General features: G+C 36.1%; 1 protein-coding gene across 5 annotated transcripts in view; it reads right to left on the reverse strand.

Annotated features, from left to right (window-relative positions):
* Window positions 1-2,830: 2,830 nt before the first annotated feature.
* GSTCD (glutathione S-transferase C-terminal domain containing) overlaps window positions 2,831-26,075 on the reverse strand; it is a 75,108-nt gene continuing 51,863 nt past the window's right edge. For all 5 annotated transcript variants that reach the window (XM_080374038.1, XM_080374037.1, XM_080374036.1 and 2 more), the window contains 7 exons: window positions 21,099-21,214; window positions 20,838-20,882; window positions 20,294-20,422; window positions 15,988-16,121; window positions 14,170-14,200; window positions 9,935-10,004; window positions 2,831-5,956 (listed from right to left, as the gene is read on the reverse strand). In XM_080374038.1, coding sequence (XP_080230164.1) covers window positions 5,820-5,956; window positions 9,935-10,004; window positions 14,170-14,200; window positions 15,988-16,121; window positions 20,294-20,422; window positions 20,838-20,882; window positions 21,099-21,214 — 662 coding nt within the window. In that variant the 3' untranslated portion in view covers window positions 2,831-5,819. The remainder of the gene's footprint in view (window positions 5,957-9,934; window positions 10,005-14,169; window positions 14,201-15,987; window positions 16,122-20,293; window positions 20,423-20,837; window positions 20,883-21,098; window positions 21,215-26,075) is intronic.

Here is a 26,075-nt window from a genome sequence, read left to right on the forward strand (position 1 = left end):
CTCAGAGTTCTTGGCCTAAGATCTAAAACATGAGGCTTCCATCCCCCATAATCCTTCCCTATCATCTATTTTAACAATGGGTAACTTCATTATCCTTATTTTAAAAGCCACTGTTCAAAATCCTGATTTAAAACCTGGCTCAATGATAGTAATGTCATGGGCAATTCCACTGGCTAAATACCGATGCCACAAAGAAACATGCACATTGTAAACATGATCACTTACCTTTAAGTATGCAAACTTACTGGCACCCCCAGAGTTCTATACTAAGTTGGTTATTTTATCCCAGATCACCACTTTCATATTTTTTTGTATCTTTGCAAAATAATAGGATTCTTTGTATACAAACTATTAAAATCACCTGCATGGTTTTCCTACCATATGCTTATTTTAATATATATTTCTATATAGACTGAATGCAACCAAATAGTAGGTGAGCTTGTCACAAAACACACATAAGCAGCTCTTATATCTATCAATTCAAAGAGCCATAGATAACCCAGAATGGTCCACAGTCCAGGAAATACCAGATGAAAAACGTCTCCACAAACATATGGGAGTGGGTAGGGAAAGAAAATTGCTAGAGGGAGTGAGTTCCACAGCTGCAGTATGTCAAATAACCATCCTCCATTCAACTCACCCTTCCCTTTCCACATTTACACCCCACTGTTCCTCTCCACATGCCTGCACCAAAAGTACCCTGGCTGTCTTGAAAATATTAGGCTAAAACATCTGATAAAACTCAGATGTTCCTTAGCCAAGTAGTTACTGTGTGAGGTTTTTGGGTTTTTTTTTAAACCAGTAAATGAAAAGGTAATTTTAGACTTGTTCATGTTTATTTCGTAAGCAAGGAAACTTGCCCATTTCCTCCATGTTTAACATTTCCCATCATGCCAAAGCCACAACCAGTTTCCCCCACCTTGGATGCAGTTCCCTAACTCATACATAGGAGCGGATCAGACACATCTGAGAGTACTGGGAGAGCTGGCTGGCGTCATCAACCAAGAAAACCTGAAGCTGTAACAGCACACTAACAGAAAGATAAAATGACAATTACTTAGGAATGACAAAAGCATACAAATTTTAAAGCCAATTAATGTCTTTGCTGGATTAAAGTGCACAAAATATTAATACCAGTTTCTGAAATTAGACTTTGGCTGTGGCACATGAAGCCAACACAGCTAAGAAGCACAAATGCCTTTTTTCTGCGTACCACATCTATTTCCAATCTGTTTGCAACTAGCCAAGTGCTAGTTTATCCAAATTTCATGATCACATAACAACAACATAATTCTTGACATTATTTTAGTTCTCATATATGTAAGATGCTCCTGACTCCACCACTTACTGAATTGCACTCTGATTCCAAAGGCAGACAGAACAGAGTTTTGTGATTTTTTTTTTTCTAAGCTTCAAGAAATGTAACTCAATCCTCACCAATACACAAATACCATATTGGGTACTAGTGTTGATGAAAGGATTTCAAAGATAAAAAGACATCCATGGAAAATAAGGGATAATAAAACACAAAGCAGTATCAGCAGTAATATGATCAGCAATACATTATTTCTACACTCCAATGTACTTGCTCAAACTAACCAAACCATAGGTGGCAGAGAAGCATGTAGGAACAGCAGATCTAAAAAAGGAGAACAAATGGTACCACATCTTTCAACCTTCAGATTTGTTAAGTGAGAAACAGTAATGGTCCTTCTCTGCAGGTCGTTTATCTATGCATTTTGATCAACAGGTAGTGTAAACATTTTACACTATTTTCCCAGTGAATCCAGTAAAATTGGGTTGCAATACATCTTACATATGGTTGTGCCATATACAGGTGCAAGATTTTACAACCTGCTTATGAAATGCTTCCTTAGTGCTTAAAGGATCAAGTCTCCATTGTGGGTTTCCTACGGCACTGGGCACACACAGTACACCTCTCGGGGATATCACTGCATTGTTATGCTTTGGTACTTGCATACCCCATGACTTGTCTCACTTGCATGTTTGCTCCACTCGGCAAGTTCCAGCTGTTTCTCTCTGGGAAAGTATAAAGATCTCACCCCAGATATTTTTTTGTTCTAGCTCTGTATTCCACACCCATTTTCCATTTGGCTGTGTGCATGCCTACTGTGGCAACCTAGAGAACTGCAGAAGACTAAAACAGTTCCAAGAGCTTTTCATGGAGGTCAGAAAACCAATATGGTATTACAGACTCTATCAGCCAAGTCTCACTCAGCCTCTCAAAAGATAAATTTAACACCTCCAGAAAGATTAATATTTACATTCAAAGCCAACTCAAGATGTTTTTAAAATAGAAGCCCCTTAAAACTTTTCAAATACCCACAACAATGGAGTCTAAACAAAGAAGGTGTTCAATACACAAAAATAATTAGAAAGTGATGTTTCATGTATTTGAAAGTCAGGGACTAAAATTTGTTGTCCTCAGTATCACAAAGAGACTGTTATCTTCAGTACAGCTGTGATTTCAACCCTCATGTATCCTGAGTAACCACTCTTCTAATTCTTACAGCTCAAGGGCAATCTTTCAATCAAGTAAGAACGACAACTTTATCACAAGGAATGTGACACTAAAATTGCTGAAGCAGTACGGGTACATTTCAATTCATAGAACAGGTTCGTATTTGTTGAAGATACTGGAATATATTTTTTTTTAATAAATTAGCACTAAAATTAGTAGATATATTCAATATTAGTAAAGCTGTATCATTTAACAAACCTGTTTCAAGGGCTCCATCACAGCTGATGCTATGCAAACCTATGAAAGGTCAGCAACATTCAGGTAAAAAAGAGTCTAAAGGTGAAAAAGCATAGTTAGTCAATAATTTAATGTCTAGAATCAGTGATTACTTAATTAAGAATAATCAAATAATATCATTCACTTCACATAAAAATAACATTTCCACTAGCACCTTTAAAAAAAATCATACAAAAAATTAAAACATTTAAGTAAAATAGTTTTGAGTTACAACTTAGGAAATATACCAACCTGAGACATAAAAAGTTTTAAAACTCTTCTGTTTTCACTCAGAAATGACCTGAGTGATTGTTGTTATAAAATTCTCCTAAACATTCTTCCTTACATATGAGGCTCATCAGGGGAATTTTGAAAATACAGGTATTTCCTAAATTCACTTTGAGGAGAAGAGTGCAAAGCACGACACGTCATTATTCATTTAATCCCTGAGTAAACAAAAGCCACAAGTAAAGAGAAAATTAATTTGGTTTCAGTTTTACTGTTTGCATACAATCTTAATATATTATTAACTTAGGAAATTTAATTCCGTTTAATAATAGTTGTAATGAGCTGAAACTTGCTAAGGACAAGCTACTGAACCAAAAGCACGATAGCCAGGTAATTTAAGTGCAAGTCTTGAGTGTGGAAAGTTCTGAGGTTTTCTTCATTTTATTCAAGAGCCCTGTAAGTAACACTTTTGACACTAGACATATAGACAGGTCTAGATTTTCCCTTTAAAAAAAAAAAAAGAAAGGAGTGATAAAATCACAAGAACTTAAGACTGAGATTGTACATCAGGAGTTTGCTATGGCAAATGCTCCCAGGCAAAACCACTATGAGTAGTACTTGCATAGGCTTAAAGGTAAATGTTGCGCCTGCCTTTCTGCTGACAACTAAGCAACCAAGCAGTAAGACTGAAACAAACACTTCGCTGTTCAGTTATCTTTTCTTAAGCAATGCTTTTCTAGCTCAATACTCTTTAAATATACATATATATTCATGGAAAGGGTAAATTACTAACCCTAAAGCGAAATCTTGACAGAAAATAGCTGCAGCTGACAGCCAAACTAGTATCCATATAATCTCATTATAAAATCAGCTGTGTGACATTTCACTGCAGGTTACTTCAAGCTCAAACTTATTTGTGTACATACTTGACCATAAAAGTTTTTTAAAATTTTCATTCAATGAGAATACCTGGCATAGCATTTCACCTAGGAAGACAGATATTTAAAAATACATTTTGGATTATTATCACTGTCTTTTCCAATGACAGAACCACTAGGTAGGTTAAAAAAAAAAAAAAAGTCAAGCAATAATCAGAACCAGAAAACATCAGCCTCATATTTATGGCAGCCCCACAAATCAATAATTTTATATGTATCTTTGTAAGAATGTTCAATGTAATTTTCATTTTTTTAAAAACGGCAATAGATCGGTTTAGCAGAGTAATACTATCATCTCAAATTTTATTGTTAAGATCAAACCACAGAAAACAGGAGGGGGCCCAATGCACCTACCAGAAATCTCCCTTGACTACCCCTGCCCTAAATAAGGCAATACTAACACCTCTTGAAACAGGACTGAGGAAGCAGATAATTAACACGATAAAGACAAAAATGAAAGAACAAAAATAAAGCTGCATGTACACAGAGGTGACTAACACACACAGGAGCTCAGTTCAGTTTGGTTACGTTTCCTGTTACAAATGTACCTTCTTCCATCATTACTGGCTACAAGGGTAACATAAAAGAAAACTAACAAGACAATAGAAAATTATGACTATGTTAGGAAACATTTTGTTCGCTTTACAGCTGGTCCCAGTGGGGCAAGACATATAAGAAACACAAATAGTATTTAGGTCTGCATCTTGGAGATCTAGCTAGCTCCTTGCATAACAAGCTGCTAGAAGAATAAGAGTTGTTTAGTCACCTTGTTTATGGAATTCTAGGCTCTATTCATTCCATAACTATTTATGTATATAGAAACATCTAAAAAAATTAATGTAACAAAAAAACAATGTAATTGAGATCACATTTCTAGAGGTAAGTACATGGCACAGAGTGACACTTAAATCTGTGGTAGATTAGCTCATCATCAGCTGTTAAAAGTATCTTCTCCTTTTTATGCTTTTTTTATCTGCTTCTCTTCACCTTTCAATAAACAAAACATCAGTTCACCTCAACTATAGTTCACGTTTTACTATTCATAGTAAGGTAACTCCATCCTGAGACACGAGGAAGATTCTGTCCTTAAAAATTTCTTCTGACAGCAAGCTTCTTAAGAATGGGAAGCAATACACTTCAATTAGCAGAGGTGGCATTGAAGTATCCATTTGCTGACATCATCCTTAGCTCCCACTATCTGGTCAATGGATAATTAGGGGTTTGCTTTCTTTCACTAAACACTTTCAATGCCTAGTTACAGATTCCTTGTGTAATATTAAAGATATTTTTTAAGTCTTTTAAAAAAGATTGGTAAATTAGAACACATTTTTGATAATCAGAATGATGCACAAAGTATTCTGATGGACTTTTATTAAAATAATCTTCCTACAGTAGTACAGAATTCTTTAGCAAAGTCAAGCCCCTATCTGTTGCACAGCCTTCTTCACCGACACCATAAATTTTACCTTTTCTGTTTCTCTAATGATCCATATTATTGGCTGTAACTGCTCTGCTTATGAACACAAACGCAGTTTTGACCATGAATGTGATTTTGAAGCAGACAAGACAGCTTTAGTAAAAAGGAAATCACCTTCCTTTCAATGAGAGCAACGTTTTTCTAAACCTTTACAGATGGCTGTGATTCCATGCACAGTCGTTAGAACCAGAAACTTCTCAGTAAGAGAACCAAAAGTTGCTTAATGGCACATTAAAAGTACAGTTTGTGATGCTTTGCATGCAGTTCACCTTCTAAGCCTTTTTATGCTGCTTCCTTTTCAGAATGCAATGGGTTCAAGATGTGTGACGTCTGGTTCCCAGCTATGCTTGTATCTGCTGGATGTCGTTATGCACTGAAGATTTATGTTCAAATTCAAATCAAATGCAAGTTTCACACTCTAAGTAGGGATACCCACAAACATATTGTTCTTTGGAGAACAACTCTCTGGCTCCATAGATATAACTTGGACAGAGTAGTTATGTTCTTCTGCAGCCCACGCCCGATCCAGATCCACAAGCCCCATACACTGCTTTCCTAAAACAAGAGCAAAGGAGAGCATGGAAACTCTAAAAATGTAGACACATTACCAGAAACGTGCACTTCAACGTCAAGAAAACACATCAGTAAGTCATCTAAAAAATGAGCTCCAAATTACTTAAAAAATCCTATCTTAATCTTTTACTTGCAGTCATCAATAGTTCTACATCACATCTGTAACTTATAACCCTCATTTAGCAAAGATCTTGAGAAGGACTATTAACTCTTTATACATGGAGAAACATAACAGGCACAACTATTTTTTAAGTATTCTCAAAACTTACAGAAAAATCCATGCATTGATGTAAAAGCCACAGAAAGAAAAAGAAATGCCTAGTTTACCCCTTAGTGCTCTGAACTGCCAAACTTCTACTCGCTTTATAACCGTAACTGTTTTCCTCCTGTACTTTCTTCTAAAATCTGAAAATCTCTGATTACTGATTATCAATAAAAGACTAACATACAATACAAAACAGTGATCCAGTGTAATCAATCTGAGACATATGAATGTAACTGCTTATAATCAAAAATACTAATTACTAATGAAAACTAACCTTACGTCAGATTTACCTGCAGAAAAAATGGGAAGGATAAATTCAAGTGTTTTTTCTGCTTATACGTTTGTATTATGATACAGCCATACCAAGATGAGGAAGCCATTCGTCTTTACATAATGACTCCTAATTATTATGTTCTGAAATACAGAATTTGTCAGATCATGTTTTCAGCAGTTTGAAACTCTCTTGCAAGAAAGATATAGCAAGCACTTCCCTGAAATGGTTTATTACTAACAGTCCTGTACTCTCAAGTCATGAGCAAGGCACAATCATGTTTCAGTCTCAAAGCCAATGGTCCTACCTCTTTTCTTGTCCCTGACAGAACCGTACAGTTAAATATATTTGGGGTCTGAGATGAAGGGAAGAAACAGGAGCACTCATTCTGTTTATCATCAGCATACAATCTGGCGTTTCAGACTACCCTCTAGAAACGCCTGCCTCTCTTCCCCAAATATATACAGAACTTGAGTGACTGTACCATCACAAGCCCTGGTATGCATTTGTTAGGTGCCTGTAGCAGTTTTGGGTAGGTGGCACAAACATGCCCCTCAGTATCCTTGCATTTCAGAACAGCTGGTGCACATCACAATTTAATATGGTACTCTGCGCAAACTACTCTGTCTTTCCACAGTGAGCCAGCAGCCAGAAGTATTTTCTGCTACTCAGCTAAACACCTTAGTTACAAAAGATATTCACTACTTTGACTTCACCAACATTATGACATTCAGACTCTGTTCTGTTGGTGGCTTGGGATTTGATAGGGGTAGTAATTAGGTAGGAAATAATTTAGAGATACAATAACAAGGTTAGGCCTGAAAGAACTTTCCATCTCAGTCCTGTATGAATTTATATGTTGCAGGGAGAAATTACCAGTTTATATAACAAACCAAGATAGATCTTTAAATTACTTTTTCTGGCACTATTCTCCTACATTTGAGCTTTCACAGAAAATCACCTTCTGCAGTTGGCTGAACAAAACGTATATGCTTCTGACAGCAATATCATTATTATTCAAAGTACACACACTAAGGAGCAGTTGGGATTGTCACAACTGGGGCCTGCTTCCCTGGGTACTCTCAGTAGGACTGTGTGAAATATATGGAGCAGTTCTGTGACCAGAGAGAATAAATCAGGTGGGCTGTAGTGATGCTAACAAAACCATTCCGTATGTTTGCACTCACTGCTGTATATAGTGGATAAAACACACATGTCCAGTGAAAATAGGAAACAGAACTTTGTTCATTTAAGAGGCAATAGCTGTGTGTAGTAGTGGAATTGGGTGCAATTGTGTATTTTTACGTTCACAGATAGTGCAGCAATTGCTGATAACTCCTTTGACAAATGTGTTGTTTCAGCCATGACAGTCACAGACAGAACGCTGTACTTCAGCACTTTAGGGACTTACAGATAAACAAAATGATTTGTCATATCACTGAAGTTGCATAATTCCATGGTAATTGTTAAAATGGTGTTTAAAATACAATCCTAAAATGACTTGCTCTGCTACTTTTTGAATATTCTGCTACAATTTACAATAGAAAAGTAAAAAGTCTCCATCTGTTCAGGAATATTTTCATTAAATGAAATCCACAGTTTTCTCAATACCTGATCATGCACTGCATAAAATAAGCTAAATAAATTAAAAAATTAACCATGGCTGTAACACTGATATGACTCAATCTTCAATTATTTGCAAGCAGAACTTAAAAGCACCCCAACAAGAGTCCCATAAAAGCAGTTTCAGAGCTGAAACAGAACACTGAATTAGGAATGATCTTCACTGAAACAAACCTATTCCATGGAACTTAAAGAAAAAAATCACATTCTTTAAAACAGAAAAAGCAATGATGTAGGGGAAGGGAGAGGAATAAGATTTATGTTCGAGTTTTTGTCAGGGCAAAACACAGAAGTTAAAGTTGTGGGGAAAAAATGGCAGTTTCAGAGAAAGAGAATAGATAAAAGTTACAATCTTTCTTTTTTGGGTCCTTTTCCAATTTTCTGTCCACCCAGCAAGCAGCAGGAGCAAAGTGGGGTGCTACAGTGGTAACTGAACACTACCTGTTTTAAGGTTGTTTTTTTCAAATACTGTGATGATAGCAAAAGAGCAGACAAACTTATTATTAAATAGACAGCTATCTCAGAATATGTATTAACTTTCTTTCTGTACAGTGAGTATAGGAAATACTTTGAATTTTTCAAATTAAGCTTTAAAAAATTACGATTGTTTGCTACTACTGTTTCAATATACTTTTTAAGTGTTTCTTTTAAACCAAGAATGCATAGTTATATACTGAGAGTTCCCAGCCTCTTCTGTCTTTTCTGACCTGGAAGCTAGTTTACAGCTTCCATCAGAACATTAATACCAGACAGGAGCACATTACAACCTTTTGTAAGTCAAAGAATACTAGAATATTGCACATATTGAAAAAATGGATTTCCTTACTCTAAGTATTTGAAGTGCTATGTATTTTGTTGTCCTTCTGAGTATTGAAATCCCAGCTATTTTAATGATAAGCTTCTTGCATTTCTTTTCATCAAAAACCATTGACACCAGATCAAGAAACTAAAATCTCAGCAATCAATTTACTTTGGCTGTTTATTGCATATAAATGACCCAACAGAAGGCAGCTGCTCCTACTCAAAATGGCAATAAAGTACAAATCTGAAACACAACTGATTATCAAAAGGTAAAAATTGGTCGCACACTGCTGTAGCTATAATCTAAGTTTCCATGCACTGGGAAGGCTGGTACCCCAGGTAAGGGGTAAGCCAAACTGTGTTCTTGGCAAAGTTTTCAGATTATAATTATTGTTTACTATTTAAAATATATATATATAAAATCCCAGAAAATCTTCTGGTTTTTTTCTGAAATTATGATGATGATCCTAATGAGGTGAACCAAATAGGTTTGTATGCTCTTACAGCCGCCAGTACCAAAGCTAGCCCAGCCTCTGCAACTTACCCTTTTTGTTTCCAGCTGGCATTACATGTTTGCCCTTTTAAGAGAGTTATCATCAGCGATTACAAGCAGGAGAACGTTGCACACTGAAAATCACTACTACAAATAAGCTTGTGCTTTTAATGTAAGATAAAATGGCAATAACAGGACTTTAATGAACTTTACAAAGACCTCATTCTTTTCAGAGAACAGTGGGAGGGAAGAAAAAAAGGTGAAGCAACAAAAATCAGTAACATGCAAACTCTATCTCATATTCATAATTCTGAAAGAAAAGTTTCTATACCATAGTACAGAACAGCAAATGGCAAAATGTGAAGAAATCCAAAATTTTCAAGTGTTTCCTGGAGACAACAAGTTAATGCCCTGTTCATTAATGTACTACTACTTCTTTTATTTATATATATATCAAGGAAAATTCATTACTGATATAGTTTACACAACAGCTGCAGAAATTCATACCAATTAGCCTGCGTTCAGGTGGAAGCTGAACAGCTGTCTGATCTGCAAATCTGCAAAGGATCATGTGCTCCTAGGGGGAAAAAAGAAGTAAAGAAATTTGGTCCAGTAGCATTTCCATCTTCCAAATAAAGTATAAGAAATCTAGTTAAATGTTGTAAAGTATCAAAAATGCTATCACATTGAAGACACTATTTCTAGAAAAATTATCTGTGTGCAAATCCTAATTTTGATACTACTCTGGCTTGTAAATATGTTTGTAAATCAAGAGTTTGTAATCATGACCACATTTCTACTCATGAGTATTTTTTCCTTGCTGAAATTTCTCTAATTCTCTGCAGCAGTTGAATTGGATGCAACATATACAAAACAGCATTCTTTGAAGACATACTGCAGACTAATTTTGCCTTTGATTACTGATGAGCAGCACAGCCTTCTTTTAGCACTGTCATTATGGGGCAGAATCTCTGTATCAATAAGAAGCCAAGACAAAATTCTTAAAATAGGTGATTTTGATCTACCTTCCAAGCAGTGATTTTGAATCCCGTAAGAATCACTTCATGGGATAGACTTCCTCTGCTCTATCAAATAGGTTCAGGATCAACCCAAAAGATTTTGAAGGCAAAATAAAATCCTGAAGGCAAGAAATACCTGGCCATGAATAGGAAAGTTTCCTACATCAAAATTTGCACGCAATTTGCTTTTGAACCATCCCTGTTCCACTTAAAAATTTCTGCAGAGGCTTCTACAACAGCTGCTGTTGATTTCTTCCTGTCTTGTCACCCAGGGCTATGGTGCAGTGGAGGGTTAGCCCCACCGCCTTTCTCCCTGCTTAGTTCACTGTACAAGCAGGCAGAATCCCATTGTCATTTGCTGTGAAAAACACCTCCTATGCTAGCATAATCATTGCTCCAAACCAGCCAAGCCAAGGAAGGTGAGTTAGCCAGATGGTGAGAGAAGAAACCCTGAAGGTGTAGCAATGAAATTAATGCTCTGATGACAGCTGTGCTCTTTGGGACAGCTGCAATATTAAGTACAGGGCTGAGTAAATCATAACCATTTTAGCACCGTACGACATTCCCAAGTCTCCTATATCGTCATGGGGAGAAAACAGAAACAGACGACAGCAAAAAGTGCTCTGCTAAGCAAAGCTTCCAGAGCTATAGTCCTGAAAAAAGGATATGTCTTGCATCAAAAAGGTTTTTTTTTTATGTTTTTTAAATTCTTGCCTGATAGAAGCTGATGATATTAGAGGTTTGATTCCTGTAACAGATGAAGAGAGCCACTTTACCTAAGGATACTTTAGCTTCCTTTACTATGCTGAAGAGGATACTTACTCTAGCTTTTTATTAGGGGGAACATAAACATTCAAAAGTCTTCATTTGACAAAAAAAATGAATGAAAGCCCATCTTCATATTAAATCAAGATGCTAACTCCATCCAATTCATAAATTTAATAGACATCTGATCACAAAAAAAACTTTGCCCACATACTATAAAATAAAATATTATAGCTACATGATACTCAAATATTACTTATTTAAATAAATTTACAGTATCTTGAGGCAGGATTATTTGTTCCCTGGTACAGCTCATTCACATGAAGGTTTTCAGCTTACAGCTCCAGAAGAAATATGCAAGCAAGATGACCACATGTTGTAACACATTTAGGACTCAAACATGTTATGCTCAGTCAGTTCAATTCAAATATGGCTATTTTAGTAGTACAAAAGAGCTGAAAATGTTAAACCCAGATGTGGCTACTGGAGAATGAGCAGAAGGAAAGCCACAGGCAATGTGGCTACTGTTAGGAGAGAAGCAGCAGTGACAGCCAGCTTGGGGAGAAAAAGAAGGATTCAGAGGAGAGGGAGAAGATCCACATTAACACAGAACCCCTCATCAGCCTTCAGGCATCCAACACAACCCAGCTCTTTGCCACATCAGGTTCTTGGCTCATCCAAGTAGACCAGAACAAGGTAAACCTCACCACCTAACCTGAAAATCTGTACTGAGTCTAATGCCTTGGCTTCCTACAGCAATAATCCAAGAAGTTAAACTACAGCCTAAGTTATGACCACAACATTACCCCATGACACAGTCATTAAATTGTCATACTCCCAGCTGGCAGAAATTAGAAGAAAAGCACTTCTGAAATAATGAAGTTAATAATTATGAACTGCCTACATTTTGTATGTGCATGAACAGTTAACTTGCTTACTGGAACACCCACGCCTTCAATTCCTATTAGGTTTTCAAAGTTGTATGTGCAAAATTACTCAGTTTTACTTTCCAGTTCTCCTACAGGGAGAGGGTCTTGACAAATAGAGTCTCAAAATGTATCATGGTAGAAAACTACAGCTATCACAACCTTATTCTCCGCAGCTATAACCTAATGAATTACAGCATAATGTTCTCATCAAAAAATGTTTTGGAATTGCCAGACTTCTGGATGTCTTTTTAGATCTCACTAGAATGAAAGATAAGAGAAATGAATTTAAAATGGGAACTGGAGCGGGGTGGGTGACACAGACAACGTCTGGCTAACACATGGCACCGTTGGCTACTAACCAATAATCTGTAACAATTTATTAATATGAAATATAAAAACACATATAGCTAGCACTATAACAAAAGTTATTTATAACTAGGATTATCTGAGGCACCGACCAGCCTAGACCATTTGTATAGATTCTTACATTATCAAGAGCAGCAGGCCTTTTTAGCATTGTCCTTGGCCCCCGTGCCCTTCTGCAACACAAATAATAAAATGCTGTAACTTCTATAGCATTGACAAACCCTGTGTTTAAACCTCCATGGATTAACAGATTAAGGAAAAAAAAATCACTCAGTTTTAATGAGATTATGTACACTATCCTAATCTAGGTATCCTTGATTTTATAATTGTCACTATCTTCTTTTGTACTGTCAACAGGTCTGCTTTTAATATGTTAATAAATAAGCTTTTCCTGAACTGAAACCTGAATTCTTCATGATTATATGTTAGAAACATATAAATGTGTTGAAAAGAATGTTAATCAAGGGAAAAAACAATGGCAGGTCCAAATCCATGGTGCCATCTTTATCATCTCAATCTATGGACATTTATTTCCATGTAAAGTGTACCTAGACCACACTGTCATGAAGATAACATCAGTGTACTATCAGATAACAACTTCCCTATATAAAATGGCTCTAAATTTTCTGCTTTTTTTTAATGTCATCTTACTTGGGGATTGAAAAGGATAATCTCCATTTTCCTGCTAAATATAGCATCTTTGCTATGCTCGCTGTCCCAAAAAACATTTGGATATTAGAAACACTGTCTCTTCCTTATATTTCTGTTATAAAGGATTATTCTGCATCTCCAAAATTCATTTCTATAAACACCAAGATACTTGTGTCTTGATTTGACATGTAAATTTATTAAACTTTCTATATATCCTTGTTTCTCTCAAATGGAAACATTTTCTTTCCATGCCACATTAAGTGCATCTAACCTTCAATTTTCTGGTTGCTCATCACCAACTACTTTAAATGCACTAGACAAAGATTAACCTGTTCTCTGTCGTCCAGCTCTATGCTCTTGTCCTTTTCACTCCCCTATTACCTGTTACATTCATTCTGTTGAATCTACATGCCTCATTCTTTTTCCTACTTTTCTCTCAGACTACCTCCACACGTTACCTGGCTCCCCTGGGTCAAAAAATTTGAATACTTTTGAAATAGTTTTGAATAATGTTTTTAAAGCAATACTGCATAAAGTTCCTGCTGATGAGTATAAGCTCTTCCTACTCACTATGTCTAATCTTCCAGACATAAATTAAAAGGAGAAATCTAATGTTTATCAGAAAATAGTATCTATGAAAGCCATAATTTTACCTAAAAAATGATTGACCATTTCCACAGTTGTATTCAAGACCTAAATCAATTGATATCTTGTAATTGTTAACTGGTACATGTTGACATATCTTAGGAATGGCTTGCTTACACATTATGATTTTTTTAAGAAAAAGTTCTTTTGTAGAGAAACTATTTCATTTTACTGAAGAAAAAAAAGCCTTAAAAATGGATGGTACAGAGAAAGCAACACAATGACACCTGCAGTAAGCACATTTCATATAAACCATGCTTTTCCTTGCAATTAAAAGATAAGCATTTACATTTAATTTGATAAGACGACCAAGTGAAACACAGGAAACTGCACATAACCCTCTCCCCCCTCCAACCCTTTTACATACCTTGTAGGACAAAATTTCTTTGAACTGATGACTGGAAAAAAAAAAAAAAAAAAGAACCAGACCAATTCAATTAGCATCTAAAAAAGCAGAGGCAGAAAATAGAAGCAATCAATACATACTTGAACACACTTTAAACAAAATACCAGTATCTGTATCCTAAGGAAAGGCATTAAAAAACACCCAGAAACCATTATGCTTCCAGTTCACTAGAAAAGTAAAAGCATCTTTGTGTTGTCCTTTTTTTTTTTCTATTACATTATTTATTAAAATTCTCTCTTTAAATCATTATAAATTCTAACACAGATTTACTGGCATTTCTATGTTGTCACATAAATTATATTACATGTACGGAACCTCTAGTCATGCATATATTTTGTTTGTATCACAAAAGTAAGGTGTATCTACAATGGAACCGAGTAGACAACATAGGCAATATGGGGATATGGGCAGGCTATCATGTTTTACGTTCATATCAAATAAGGAAAAAAAGAAAACACAAACCCTAAAATGTAGCTTGAGCTAGGGTTGATAATTTTCCACAAAGGCTTACGATCTTAAATTCAAAATTTTGGCAAACGCAAAACTATAATTTACATTCTTGCAGCATTTACAGCAACAAAAATTTTAAAATGTAGTGAGCGTTTCCAGTCTTCATGGTCTAGAAACGTTAACTGGTCAAAAGTTAAACAGTATTCAGTCAATTTTAAAACAAGTCAGCAGAGAAAAGCTATGTGCCTGCTAACTTCAGAAGGTTTAAAATTTTACTGCCTCTTCCTTAAGAATACTTCTTCATTTTACTCTATCACAAGAGAAAACAAAAAGGGACACACGTAAAAAGCTGGAAGAATCAAATTCACTAACAGTGTTAAATGTAAAGTTTACCAAACTGACAAATTCCAAATATTTACTCTCCGTGCACTTCTGTGACAGCACATTTTGATAGTATAGAAAAGAATGAAAAATATTTAACACAGATGCATAAGATTTTTTTGTATTTGTTGATTCCTTTTAAGACAGCATGTTTCCATTTCTTATTTTAGCAAATATATACCTAAGACAATGTTGTAACTCCTAGTAGAATTAAATCTGATCCATCTTGGACATCCAAATTCAAAGCTCAGCTTTAGGAAAAAGACACCAAAACTCTCTTCCACCGTCTAGTTCTGCCTCAGAAAGCTGTCAGTCTCTTATCTTCTGCCATTTTATGCTTACCTTTTACATTTTATTTATATCAAAGGCATTAAAATTCTTCAGCCTGAAATACATGATTATCTCCAACATGGCAGATTTGAAGATGACAAAGTATTTACACAGTCCATTGAAAAAGTATTAAAAATATGAACTGAAATACAGGAGAGCTTGTCTACTTGGAAATAAATCAGAAGAGTTTCACAAGCAGTAAACTGTGGTATAAAGCAGACCCATTTCTTTAAGCTCATTGCTTACATCTTTCACCAACATCAAAATGTCAATTCCCTTTCTCACAGTAATTTTCATGAGTCTTCTATTAACTTTGTGATTTCAAGGTAAAAGGTCTGTATATTACATAGATCCCCACATATTGTACCTACTATGTTGATGGTATAAAGTTTTCTGAGCTATGAATAGACAAATCCAGGAAAAAAACCCCAGGAATTACCAATCTGTCTCCCTTTCAGGATGGGTTTGCAAAGGATGAAACAGTTGCATTATACCTGTGAACCAGTTTAGCCTTGACACTTACAGTGATCTTCCATCGATTAATGCTATATTGTCTAAGTATTTTCTTCCTTCATTTAAGTTGATATTTTAAAGCTGATCTTGTCAGCTTTATTTTACCTTCGTGGGTATTTAAACTTCACTGTGTTTTGAATGAAGCCATAACAACAAGGGGAGACGACAAATGCTGCCCGTGCCCTGACGCAGTGTTCGATCACCATGTCTGTTGCCACACCACATGCATGCAGAGCCACCTAGAGTGTTAAAAGTAAAAAACAAAGAAACAAGCAAATTATTTACAGCAATATTCTAAACACAATACTGTCGCAGTATTTTTTTTTGGTTGACTTAGTTACTTAAATATATGAGGAAGTTTTTGCAATGAAAGCTGTTATGCCTAAGACCTGGTCATTAATTCCTCAGTTTTTCATTCCTCCCTTCATACCCATGCTGAGGAAAATTTATGACCTATTCCATTAACAAGGGAACCATCCACACTGAACACAGGTCACTCACCAAAAGCCCTCAAAAGGTGGGTGCACTACCGTTGTGATATCACATAAATTAAAAACAATGCCCCAGAAAAACATTAAAATAAAAACTGCTGTGGTCATTAGTCAAAAATTTTTGTCAAGCAAAAAGGACTTAGGAATACAAAGAACTATTTCAAAACTGGATTTGAACTTAGCAGTAAAAGGAAGTAACAGATATACCTGAAGGTCATATTTAAAGGACAATATTTACACATAAATTTTAATCATTTGATTGTAAGTTATTGAGTAAAAACTTTAGAAAACAAACATGGTGGGTGGGTGGGGAGAAAGCATCAAATACAACTGGTCCTCTTTTTTTTTTTTTTTCTCTCCTTATTCTTTTCTTTCTTTTTTTTAGTAATGGGCTCTTAAACTAAAAGTAGAATGTCATGCAATCACAACAGCTACCTGTAAGCATTGATGAATGTTTGGGCAACGCACAGACTGCTTCATGCTCTCCTACAGAAAGGCAACATATTTCAAGGAACAGCAAGCAGCTCTCTCCTCCCCATACCTGTGATACCAAATGGGCCAGGCAAAATGGAGGCGTTACTTTCTCTGTCTTCTTCCATGTACTCAGTAGCTCAAATAGTAGACCTGGTGCTCTAGATTTTCATTAAACCAAGGACATTTTTGAGGCACATTTTTAATTTTATGCAGTGGTACAGATTTGTAGAACTGCACTGTTTTCTTTGCTTTTTATTCACTGTAGACGTAGGAAAAAGGTTTAAAACCACAAAGCTCTGACTTCAGGGTTCAAGGTTGTTTTTCAAGGTACAGCAATTGGAAGATAAAACCTTTACTTTTAGGTATAGATTAAAACAAAGATTTCTGTTTGCAGACTGCTTGACATAAGCTCAGCTGAGCAGACCATTAATCATCGACTGAACTATAACTGCATACAGATGGTAACAAATATTCTTGTCTCAAGCAGAATATTAAAAAATTAATAAGAAAATAATTTCACAATGCAAGTTTTCTGCTTGCATGAATTTAACAACAAAAATAAAACCCATTTAATATAAACAATAGATTCTTAATATCACAGCTATTAGATTAATATGGAATATAATTATAGTTACTTCATCTATCCAAGCAGAAAACAAAGACCTCTGCTTAGCTTGCACATTTGGAAAAGAAACCTTGAAACAACAGCAGATAAAACCAGTAGCTTTGCTGAGCCTGTATGAACTTTTACACCAACTGATTTCTTCTTTGGGTTTCTCGGAGCCAATTTAGTTAAGCCAAAAATCACCAATAAAATCCAAGACAAAGCTTTCTCAGACAGTGAGTTTAATATATAGGATAGCTTGAAACAAAATAAAAAGTGAGCAATAATGCAGATAATGAATCTGGTTCACAAATCCATACATCTGTAAATACAGGGAAACAAAGTGGCCCCTGAAGAGAGCAAGAGCTAGCAATACAAGATCATTGCCCTGTAATTAGTCCTTTGGTGCTGCAACTCCCCAGAACAGCCCAACGCACACAGAAAAACAAAGGGAAAAAAGTTTCACAAAACCTCAGCTTCACTTTAGTGATCTTAAAAAGAAAAGAACTCAGCACACTCAAAAATATATACCTCCCCCCAACCAAACCTTAAACTTTTCAACTGGTTCTCACAAATTAGTTTAGATACTTTGAGTACTACAGAAGCATTAAAAACAATTAGGATCTCAAAGACTCCTCTGGGTGTTGGCATGTAAACGCAAGTATTTGAAAGCTTTCACTTTTAGACTGAAATCCTTTACAGTGGTTGGTGGTTGTACTACAACATGTAATAACAATACAATGTACCAGTACATTTGGCACTCAAAACCAAGTTGTTTCAGAACCTTGATCTTCCACTACCCCAACAATTCATAAGAGCAGAAATTTCATGTGGAGCAAAAGTCAAGGGGTCAACATGGGGTTTTTTTAACTTGCTTTTGAACTCCTAGCAGATAACAGATAACAATATAGCTTAGTAATGCAGATTTGATCTCAAGGTAAACATGTTTTAAACTAATACCAAATGCAGAGATGACAACTTCTGACACGTCGCTTCTTCTATACCTCTTAAAATTTCAAGTACTATAACCAGCAAATTTCTTGTCATTGTGTCCACCCTCACATTTACACTGTATTGTTCTACAGAAAATGGTGAAGTCATGCAATGAGTGAATATCTTTTCTATCTAAACTTACCTTCTCAGGCTTGTAATGATGCACTGCCAAACTTTGTATGCATTTATATATTATGGTATTATATGGTCATTTTTGTATCAGAACAGTGTTTATGACATAATAATACAAAGGCAGCTAAACTATATATTATTTACTTTCAAACACACCAAATACTTGTGGTCAGTAAACCAGCCAGCTCCTGTCTTAAACATGGCTGCATATGAAAGCTAATCCTGAGTTAATGAGCTAATTCTGAAGAGTGAATCATGGTATGATACAAACTAATTCTGAAGCTGAAATTGGTATAGGTGTCCCAAAAAGGGAAAGCCCCAGGTTTTTCTGTTGAACAGACTATATAATCAAGTCAAAGAAACTGAAGTCACAGGACTGGAATAAAAAATTTCCAAGTGAATTTTTCTGACATATACTTCAATATTTTCCTTGTCACAAAACTTAAAAGAGATAATATAACACTTCTTTTATGAAAGAAAAGCTCCACAGATTATTTAACTTAGTATTGACCTTAAAAATAGATCAACAAAATTAAAGACAGGAGCTCCAATGATGACAAAATGGGAGACTCATTTCACTGAAAAACTACAAGACAACTGACACACAGAATTCAGTGAAGTATTCATGAGATCCTGATTTTTTGAAATACATCTCTAGCTCATCCACTGAGATTCATATGACAATGCAGCACAGAAAATAATGCTTAAGAATTGGAAATTTACATTTGGAAGGACTGGGCTGAAATGATTTATTCTCTCCTCTTTTGCCTGCACTGGATTTCTTTTCCTTTATTAAATAAACTGACCAAATTGTTAAACTGCACTGCTGATGTACCATAAACCTTCAGCATTAAATATCCTCAGCTACAGCCAAAGCAAGTCCTTGGATGGCTGATTTAAGCAACAGTCAGACTCACACTGAAAGCTTGGAGCTTGCTGAAAAAGTTCACATTCTATTAAGAGAATATAAAATGGAAAGACAGGAATCTTTGCAGAGTTACAAAAGATTATTTCTGCCTTTCTTTTCACTAGGGTTGCAGAATTCTGGAGACGACATTAATCTCATTTACTTTCAGGGTCTAACACAGATGCTTTGAATCAGTATTCAATCACCTACTTTGCTCCAGCAGAACTCAGATTCCTACTTTGGTCTGCTCATTTACAGTGAACTGGGAGTCAGAGTATCGCTTGCTGATTGCAACAGGAGTGTTCAGCATTCACTCTGTCATGACAGTTCGTTCTCAGTTTTGCGTCATGTAGTCTTGAGTTGTTTATCTTAAAATGCTTTTACTGTCACCTAACTACACTTCTGATCTCTACTGCACTCAGGCTTAATTTGAGCAACAGTAGTCTTCCCATCCTCAAAACCTTCTCCACAGTATATCCATTAACGAATCACTGATTTTAAAATAACATGATTAAACCAAGGATCTACTGTACTTTTTCTTCAACATGGCTGGGCAGCATACGTTTTCGTATTTGATTGGAGCAGAAAATTCTTTTTTCACTCATGCAACATAAAAGCGATGCCAATGTGTAACAGAGAATAAATACAAAACTAACAATACAGATTAATGTAATAAGGGTGCTTCTCATAGCATCAGAAATGTGTGTCTGTAAGGACATACAGAATTTTATTTTCTCAGATATTTTAGTTGTTTTGAGAATAACTAACCAGATAGTGAAGTTTTAAAGTGGGAAAGTTATAATCACTTACCCCAATGTTAAAAGTCCCATTAAAATAGTCCAAATTTGCTTGAATGAACCAAATGTTGTTTAAACGTAGTTCATCACTTCTGTCTTTAGCACGGATCAGAGATAACTCCTTATTTTCTATGAGCACCACCTAGATTTCATCCATAGGAGAAAGTAAGGCAAAATAATACTGAGAAATCAAAGTATAACATTACCAACAACCAATCACAAACCATTGTAGTTTAATTGAGAAAAACTAAATTTTTATAGCAGAGCTGGACATCTCCAGAATGCTTAGCAGGAAACCCAACAATAATGGAATGCATTTAATAACTTGCTAATATCCATCAGCTTGCAAATATTTTATGTTTTCCTATAACTTTAGTTTCCCAGGAAAGCACTGCACACATTTGGGATTATGCTAAAAATGTGCATGTTTCAAATCTAAGCCCTCTACTGAGACAAATCTGTCTTCATATTTATTCTTCCTACACGCACATCTTTTTAAGATGATTATCAGAGACCAAAAGCTCATACCATCTGTACTTTTTTTTTTTAGAATTTACCTGACATGATGGCATCATGTGAGCAAGAACAATACCAACATGGCCCTGTGAAAACAAAAACAAACAACAAAATCTGAGTAACTTTTCAGTGTCCCCTGTTGTTGACCTATTACATGACAAGCATCCCCTAAACAGTGACGGAACCCTTAAAACCAACTAAAATTTCAGCATTTGTACTTTAGCTTTGTGGCAGCAACCACCCACAACTGCAAAGATGAAAGCTGAAAGAAACCAAATCATATAAACAAGAATATACATTACCCCTCCACTGCAAAAATCCACAATCACATCTCCAGGCTTAGCAAGCTTTGTCACTGCTGCTACCAAATTATTCAATTGCTGCTGCTTCCTCAGAGCCCGGTCTCTAGACATCTTCCCTGGGAATGAGAGAAAATGCCCAAGGCGTGATCAGCAGTTCTCAACATTGATACTTTAAATGGGTAACAGCAAATCACTGCAAATGAAATTTATGGCTGAGACTAAAAACTGGCTGGAACATTTGGGCACCTGAATCCACTTGGAGCTAAATTCACAAATACTTGACAAAGCTTTCTCTGTACCTCTACCATATTTAAAAAATTATTTTCTGGTTGTTGATGTTAATGTATCCTTAGGAATGGACTCATATAAACTTCATGTTAACTAACCAAATTGGTGTAAGCTCTAGCCTGATTATATTCCAAAACTGTGAATCATCCCCAGAAACAGAGCTCAAACCCATGCACATTAAGGCTGCCAAAATAAATCCCTGTTTACTATATCTATACACTATCCTTAAGCATCTTGTTTTTAAAAGTTGTACTCTTTGTCCTGTCGATTTTCAATTTTCACAACAAGCAGTCTTGTTTATTTAAATGACTGTGTGCAAGGAGGCACTTCTCAAAGTGACTACTCCTGCGCAGCAAAGTCTGGCTTTCCATCACATCTGTAACACAACCAGAAACAGAAAAACTATTAATTTCTTACAAATGTGCTTGATAAAGTCCAACATACCGTTGGTTCAGATACAATGAACTTGTTTAGGCAGCTCTTACGTATTTGTAAAGATGCATTTTGTCTCAGTGGGGCTAACAAAGTGCTGACAGATATTTAATACTCTTTTCTGTTTGTTCAGAAAGCAAAGTTTGACATAAATGTTGACAGTAAAAATATTCATGAGCTCATACTTACAGTAAGAGAAAAGGTACTGAAACAACTTTCTTGAATCAGTTTTCATGAAGGAAGTTTAGGTGTACCAAACAATCCTAATGCTCTCAGAAATATAAACATATTTCCTACTTGGAGCATCATGTCACATTTGAGTATGGGCACTCTCCAGTTTTGTATAAAATCATTAGCTTTCTCTATTAAAAATATATTTTTCCCAGTACTGAGGAATAGTTGAGAAGAAAACCCACAAATCAGTGATGTTTCCTGGTTACTACAAAAGTAGTTCAATTATCATCTCATCATAAATTCCATTTACTATACAGTTTATTTTTTAAATTTATATCCTGAAAATGTATTCTTTTGTATTATATCTTATTGTAAATAACATTTCACTTTAGAAATAATTCATCAAACTCAACAAGCTCATCTGATAAAACTATCACTGCTTTGTTTAGGGTAGAATGAGAAGAAAAAACAACCACTTTTGAAGACACTGCATTCTACACTGTCAGGGCAAAGAAAAGAGAAAAACTGACAACAGAAGGCAGAGGAAGTAGGGCAGAGTTCATTCTCCACAGTTACTGCACAGACAGTCATTTAAAAAAAACAACAAACCAGCATAACGACATTTTAAAAAATACTCCTAGGTGACAGCACTGCATGGTGACATTAAAATGTGTACTACCTTTTAATGGAACTTTTAAAGAGATTGAACACAACCTCTTCACTTCTTATTAACTTTGTAAGTATACTTTATAGTACATTTTATAAAAATAAAACCACTGTTACATTTCAAACATTTTTTACACTTTGTGAAAGTTACCAAAAAGAAAAGTCCCACAAAATTAAGCTTTCTAATGACAAAAACATATACAAGGACTGCAGATATGAAACCTTTACCATATTATGTAAAATGATAAATACATTTTAAGGAATCATAAGGAATCATCTATTTCACACGAATAGATCCTTGGAAAACACGTTTACCGAAGGTTATACTAGAAACCCTAATTCCTTGTGTGCCAAATATCTATTTAAACTGCTCCATTGTTTGCCTCTAATTTTCACGCTACCACTTGATCAACAGATGTTCAAAATGTTCTCAACATCTACAGTTCTAACTGTAGCCAATGGAAGATGCCAGCATTCCATCACATGCAAAATCAAGAGCTATCACTGTGTCAGTCAGAACCTGTGAGGTCAAACTTGTAATATGTTAGATAGACAGGTACTGTAATATTAATACCTAAAAAATCCTATACTTCAGAAACACACAAGTACATTCTCTGTCTATGTGTACGCACATATCTGCACACACAATCACAATGGATTGACTGAGTTTTAAAAAGTAGCTGTTGTCCTGCACATAGTTTTAATCTAACTGAGGCTAACTGAGCAATAAATGAAAATAATCAAGAGATCTAATTTATATTTGTCTGCTATATCCCCCATACCTGAAATACAGCTGCGGCAAAGTTGGGGGCACAATAAGCAGGGACTTTATCTTGATAATACAGGCTACTACTTGGGTTTGTTTTCATCAATTGACAGACCTTATTGGGTTTGTTTCAATTATTTCAATTATACCTGATAAAGTATTTAATAAAATAGTTGTTGCTCTAAAATCAAAATAACCAGATGCCCTCCCCTCTTATGGAGTGTCCTGGTTTCAGCTGGGATAGAGTTAATTTTCTTCTTAGTAGTTAGTACAGTGTTGTGTTTTGGCTGTGGTGTGAGAATGATGCTGGTAGCACACTGATGGTTTTGGTTGTTGCTGGGTGATGTTGATACTAAGTCAAGGACTTTTCAGTTCCTCAGGCCCTGCCAGCCAGAGGGCTGGGGGTGCACGGGGAATTGGGAGGGGACACGACCAGGACAGCTGACCCAAGCTAGTCAAAGAAATATTCCATACCATAGAACGCCATGCTGAGTATGTAAACCGGTGGAAGGAGGAGGAAGGTGGGGACATTTGGCATTATGGTGCTTGTCTTCCCAAGTAACCGTTAGGCATGATGGAGCCCTGCTGTCCTGGGGATGGCTGAACACCTGCCTGCCCATGGGGAGTGGGGAATTAATTCCTTGTTTTGCTTTGCTTGTGTGTGCAGCTTTTGCTTTACCATTTAATTGTTCTTATCTCAACCCCTGAGTTTTACATTCCTTTCCGATCCTCCTCCCCATCCCCCTGGGTGAGGGGGAGTGAGCGAGCGAGTGGCATGGTACTTGGTAAACCACGACATGGAGGCAGCAAGAAACTGAGTCACGTTTGAATTCTTTCATCCAATAAGCAAATGAGCAGCCAAGCAAGTCCAGACTTCCCAACAAATACAGCTTCCTTAGAAGCCTACTAGAAGTTGCCCGTGCACAGTATCTAAATCTGATTATGATTACGGAGCCATAAGAGGTGTGTCTGCAGCTCAGCTCAGTAAATCTGAGCTAGCTTTAAACAACCCAGTTTACAGCAACACTGCTACAACAGCTCTACATTTAGGGCAAGACAGCCTTACAAAAACCTGTTCAGCTCCTATACTGCTAAAGCCCAAGCTACCAGCTTAAAATTATATCAGTTTATCTGTATAAACTGCAGGCACACTCCTACCTGCGGTATAAGCCTACCCTCGTGATACTGCAGGTCCAGAACTAGTGGGCAGCAGCACCAGGCACAAATAGCGAGGAAGCAAGGACCTAACTCCTGATCAGTACTGGATAAAATTTCAGATTCAGCACAAACCAGAAGAACAGGCTTTCCAAAAGCATGACAGAAGCATAAACAGAGTTTTTTGTTTGACGCAATTCAGTATGGACTTGTCCTTTTAACCTCAAGAGAGCCAAAGCACACAGAAGCTCTTAGAAATGCACTGGGAACATAAAAGGTCAGCTCTGTTCTTCAAAATGGGTTGAACACAACAAGGTTTGCCTCCTAAGCTTAGGTGGCTTCATTTACACTGCAACTCATTTTGAAAAGGGGTTGGCTCTCACAAGTATTAGCTTAAAAAAAAACACAAAAAAAACCACTAAAAAAACCCTGAACCTGACCTTTGACCTTCACAGATTTTTTATCTTTCTATTTGGTGAAAACAAGAAAGAAAAGTACCTAAAGCTCATTCACAGTGTAAAGTGCAAGCTCCCTTGGTGGAAAGCCTCCAGAATTCAAGGCTTCCTGAGCTCAAGTAACTGCCACAATTTATTTAATGGGATTTGTTGTAAATGCTTTTTTCCCTGGTAGCTTTGCTTTTTACCCTTGTAACTTTTATATCAGTCTCTTCCATCCACTTTCAACTTCAGTCTCTATAATTGCAGGAGGGATCAGGCAGACACTTTTGTTTCCAATTCCTGCCTCTCAACAGGCATTAGCACAAATGTACTGAGCCATTTTCCTGCACTATAACTGAAGGACAGACCACACCTGTCATGCAACAAACAACACAAAAATCCATGCATGCAAATGGTTTTACTTCCATATCCAACTTCTCTGTTCTTATTCTCCAACCCAGAGGTTTTCCCAAGAGATCTGGGATTTATTAATATCAAGTATAAACATCATCCTGAAAAACATCATCAAATTTTCACGCTGTGCAAAGTTAACAAATACATCCTAGAGTCACTAAAAATCAAAAAGTAAATTGCTAACAGCTTTCATCAGCAACAACAGATCCACTATGTAGTTAGTCGACCTCCTGAGTATTAAATTAGTGAGAAAACTTTTTAAAAATATTAGCCTATAGCCTTGAAAAAATCTCTAAAAATTAACTCTTCATGGTCACCAACAAACCAGGTTTCATCCTCCCTTAATGGGCAGACAATGAGTACCATACATACATTCCCTTGAAAGATGGAGAAAATCACGCTTGAATCAATAGGTCTTTTGTCTGCTCTACCTCTGTATTTTGAGCTTGGTAGCTAGAATTGCAGAAACACAGTGAGCCGTGACATAGCCTGTAGAGAATGTGAGCTAACGTGGCTAAATCTTCTGTGTCTAAAAATGCTACAGCTCACTTTGCATTTCTCAAGCCCTGTGATGGCCAACAAAGCTAATTGTTGTCTTCAAGAACAATAAGAAAGCAAGCTGGAAATTGAGCCCTACAAGGCAAA

Source organism: Falco punctatus (assembly GCF_963210335.1).
Source record: "Falco punctatus genome assembly, chromosome: 1".
Lineage (NCBI taxonomy): Eukaryota > Metazoa > Chordata > Aves > Falconiformes > Falconidae > Falco > Falco punctatus.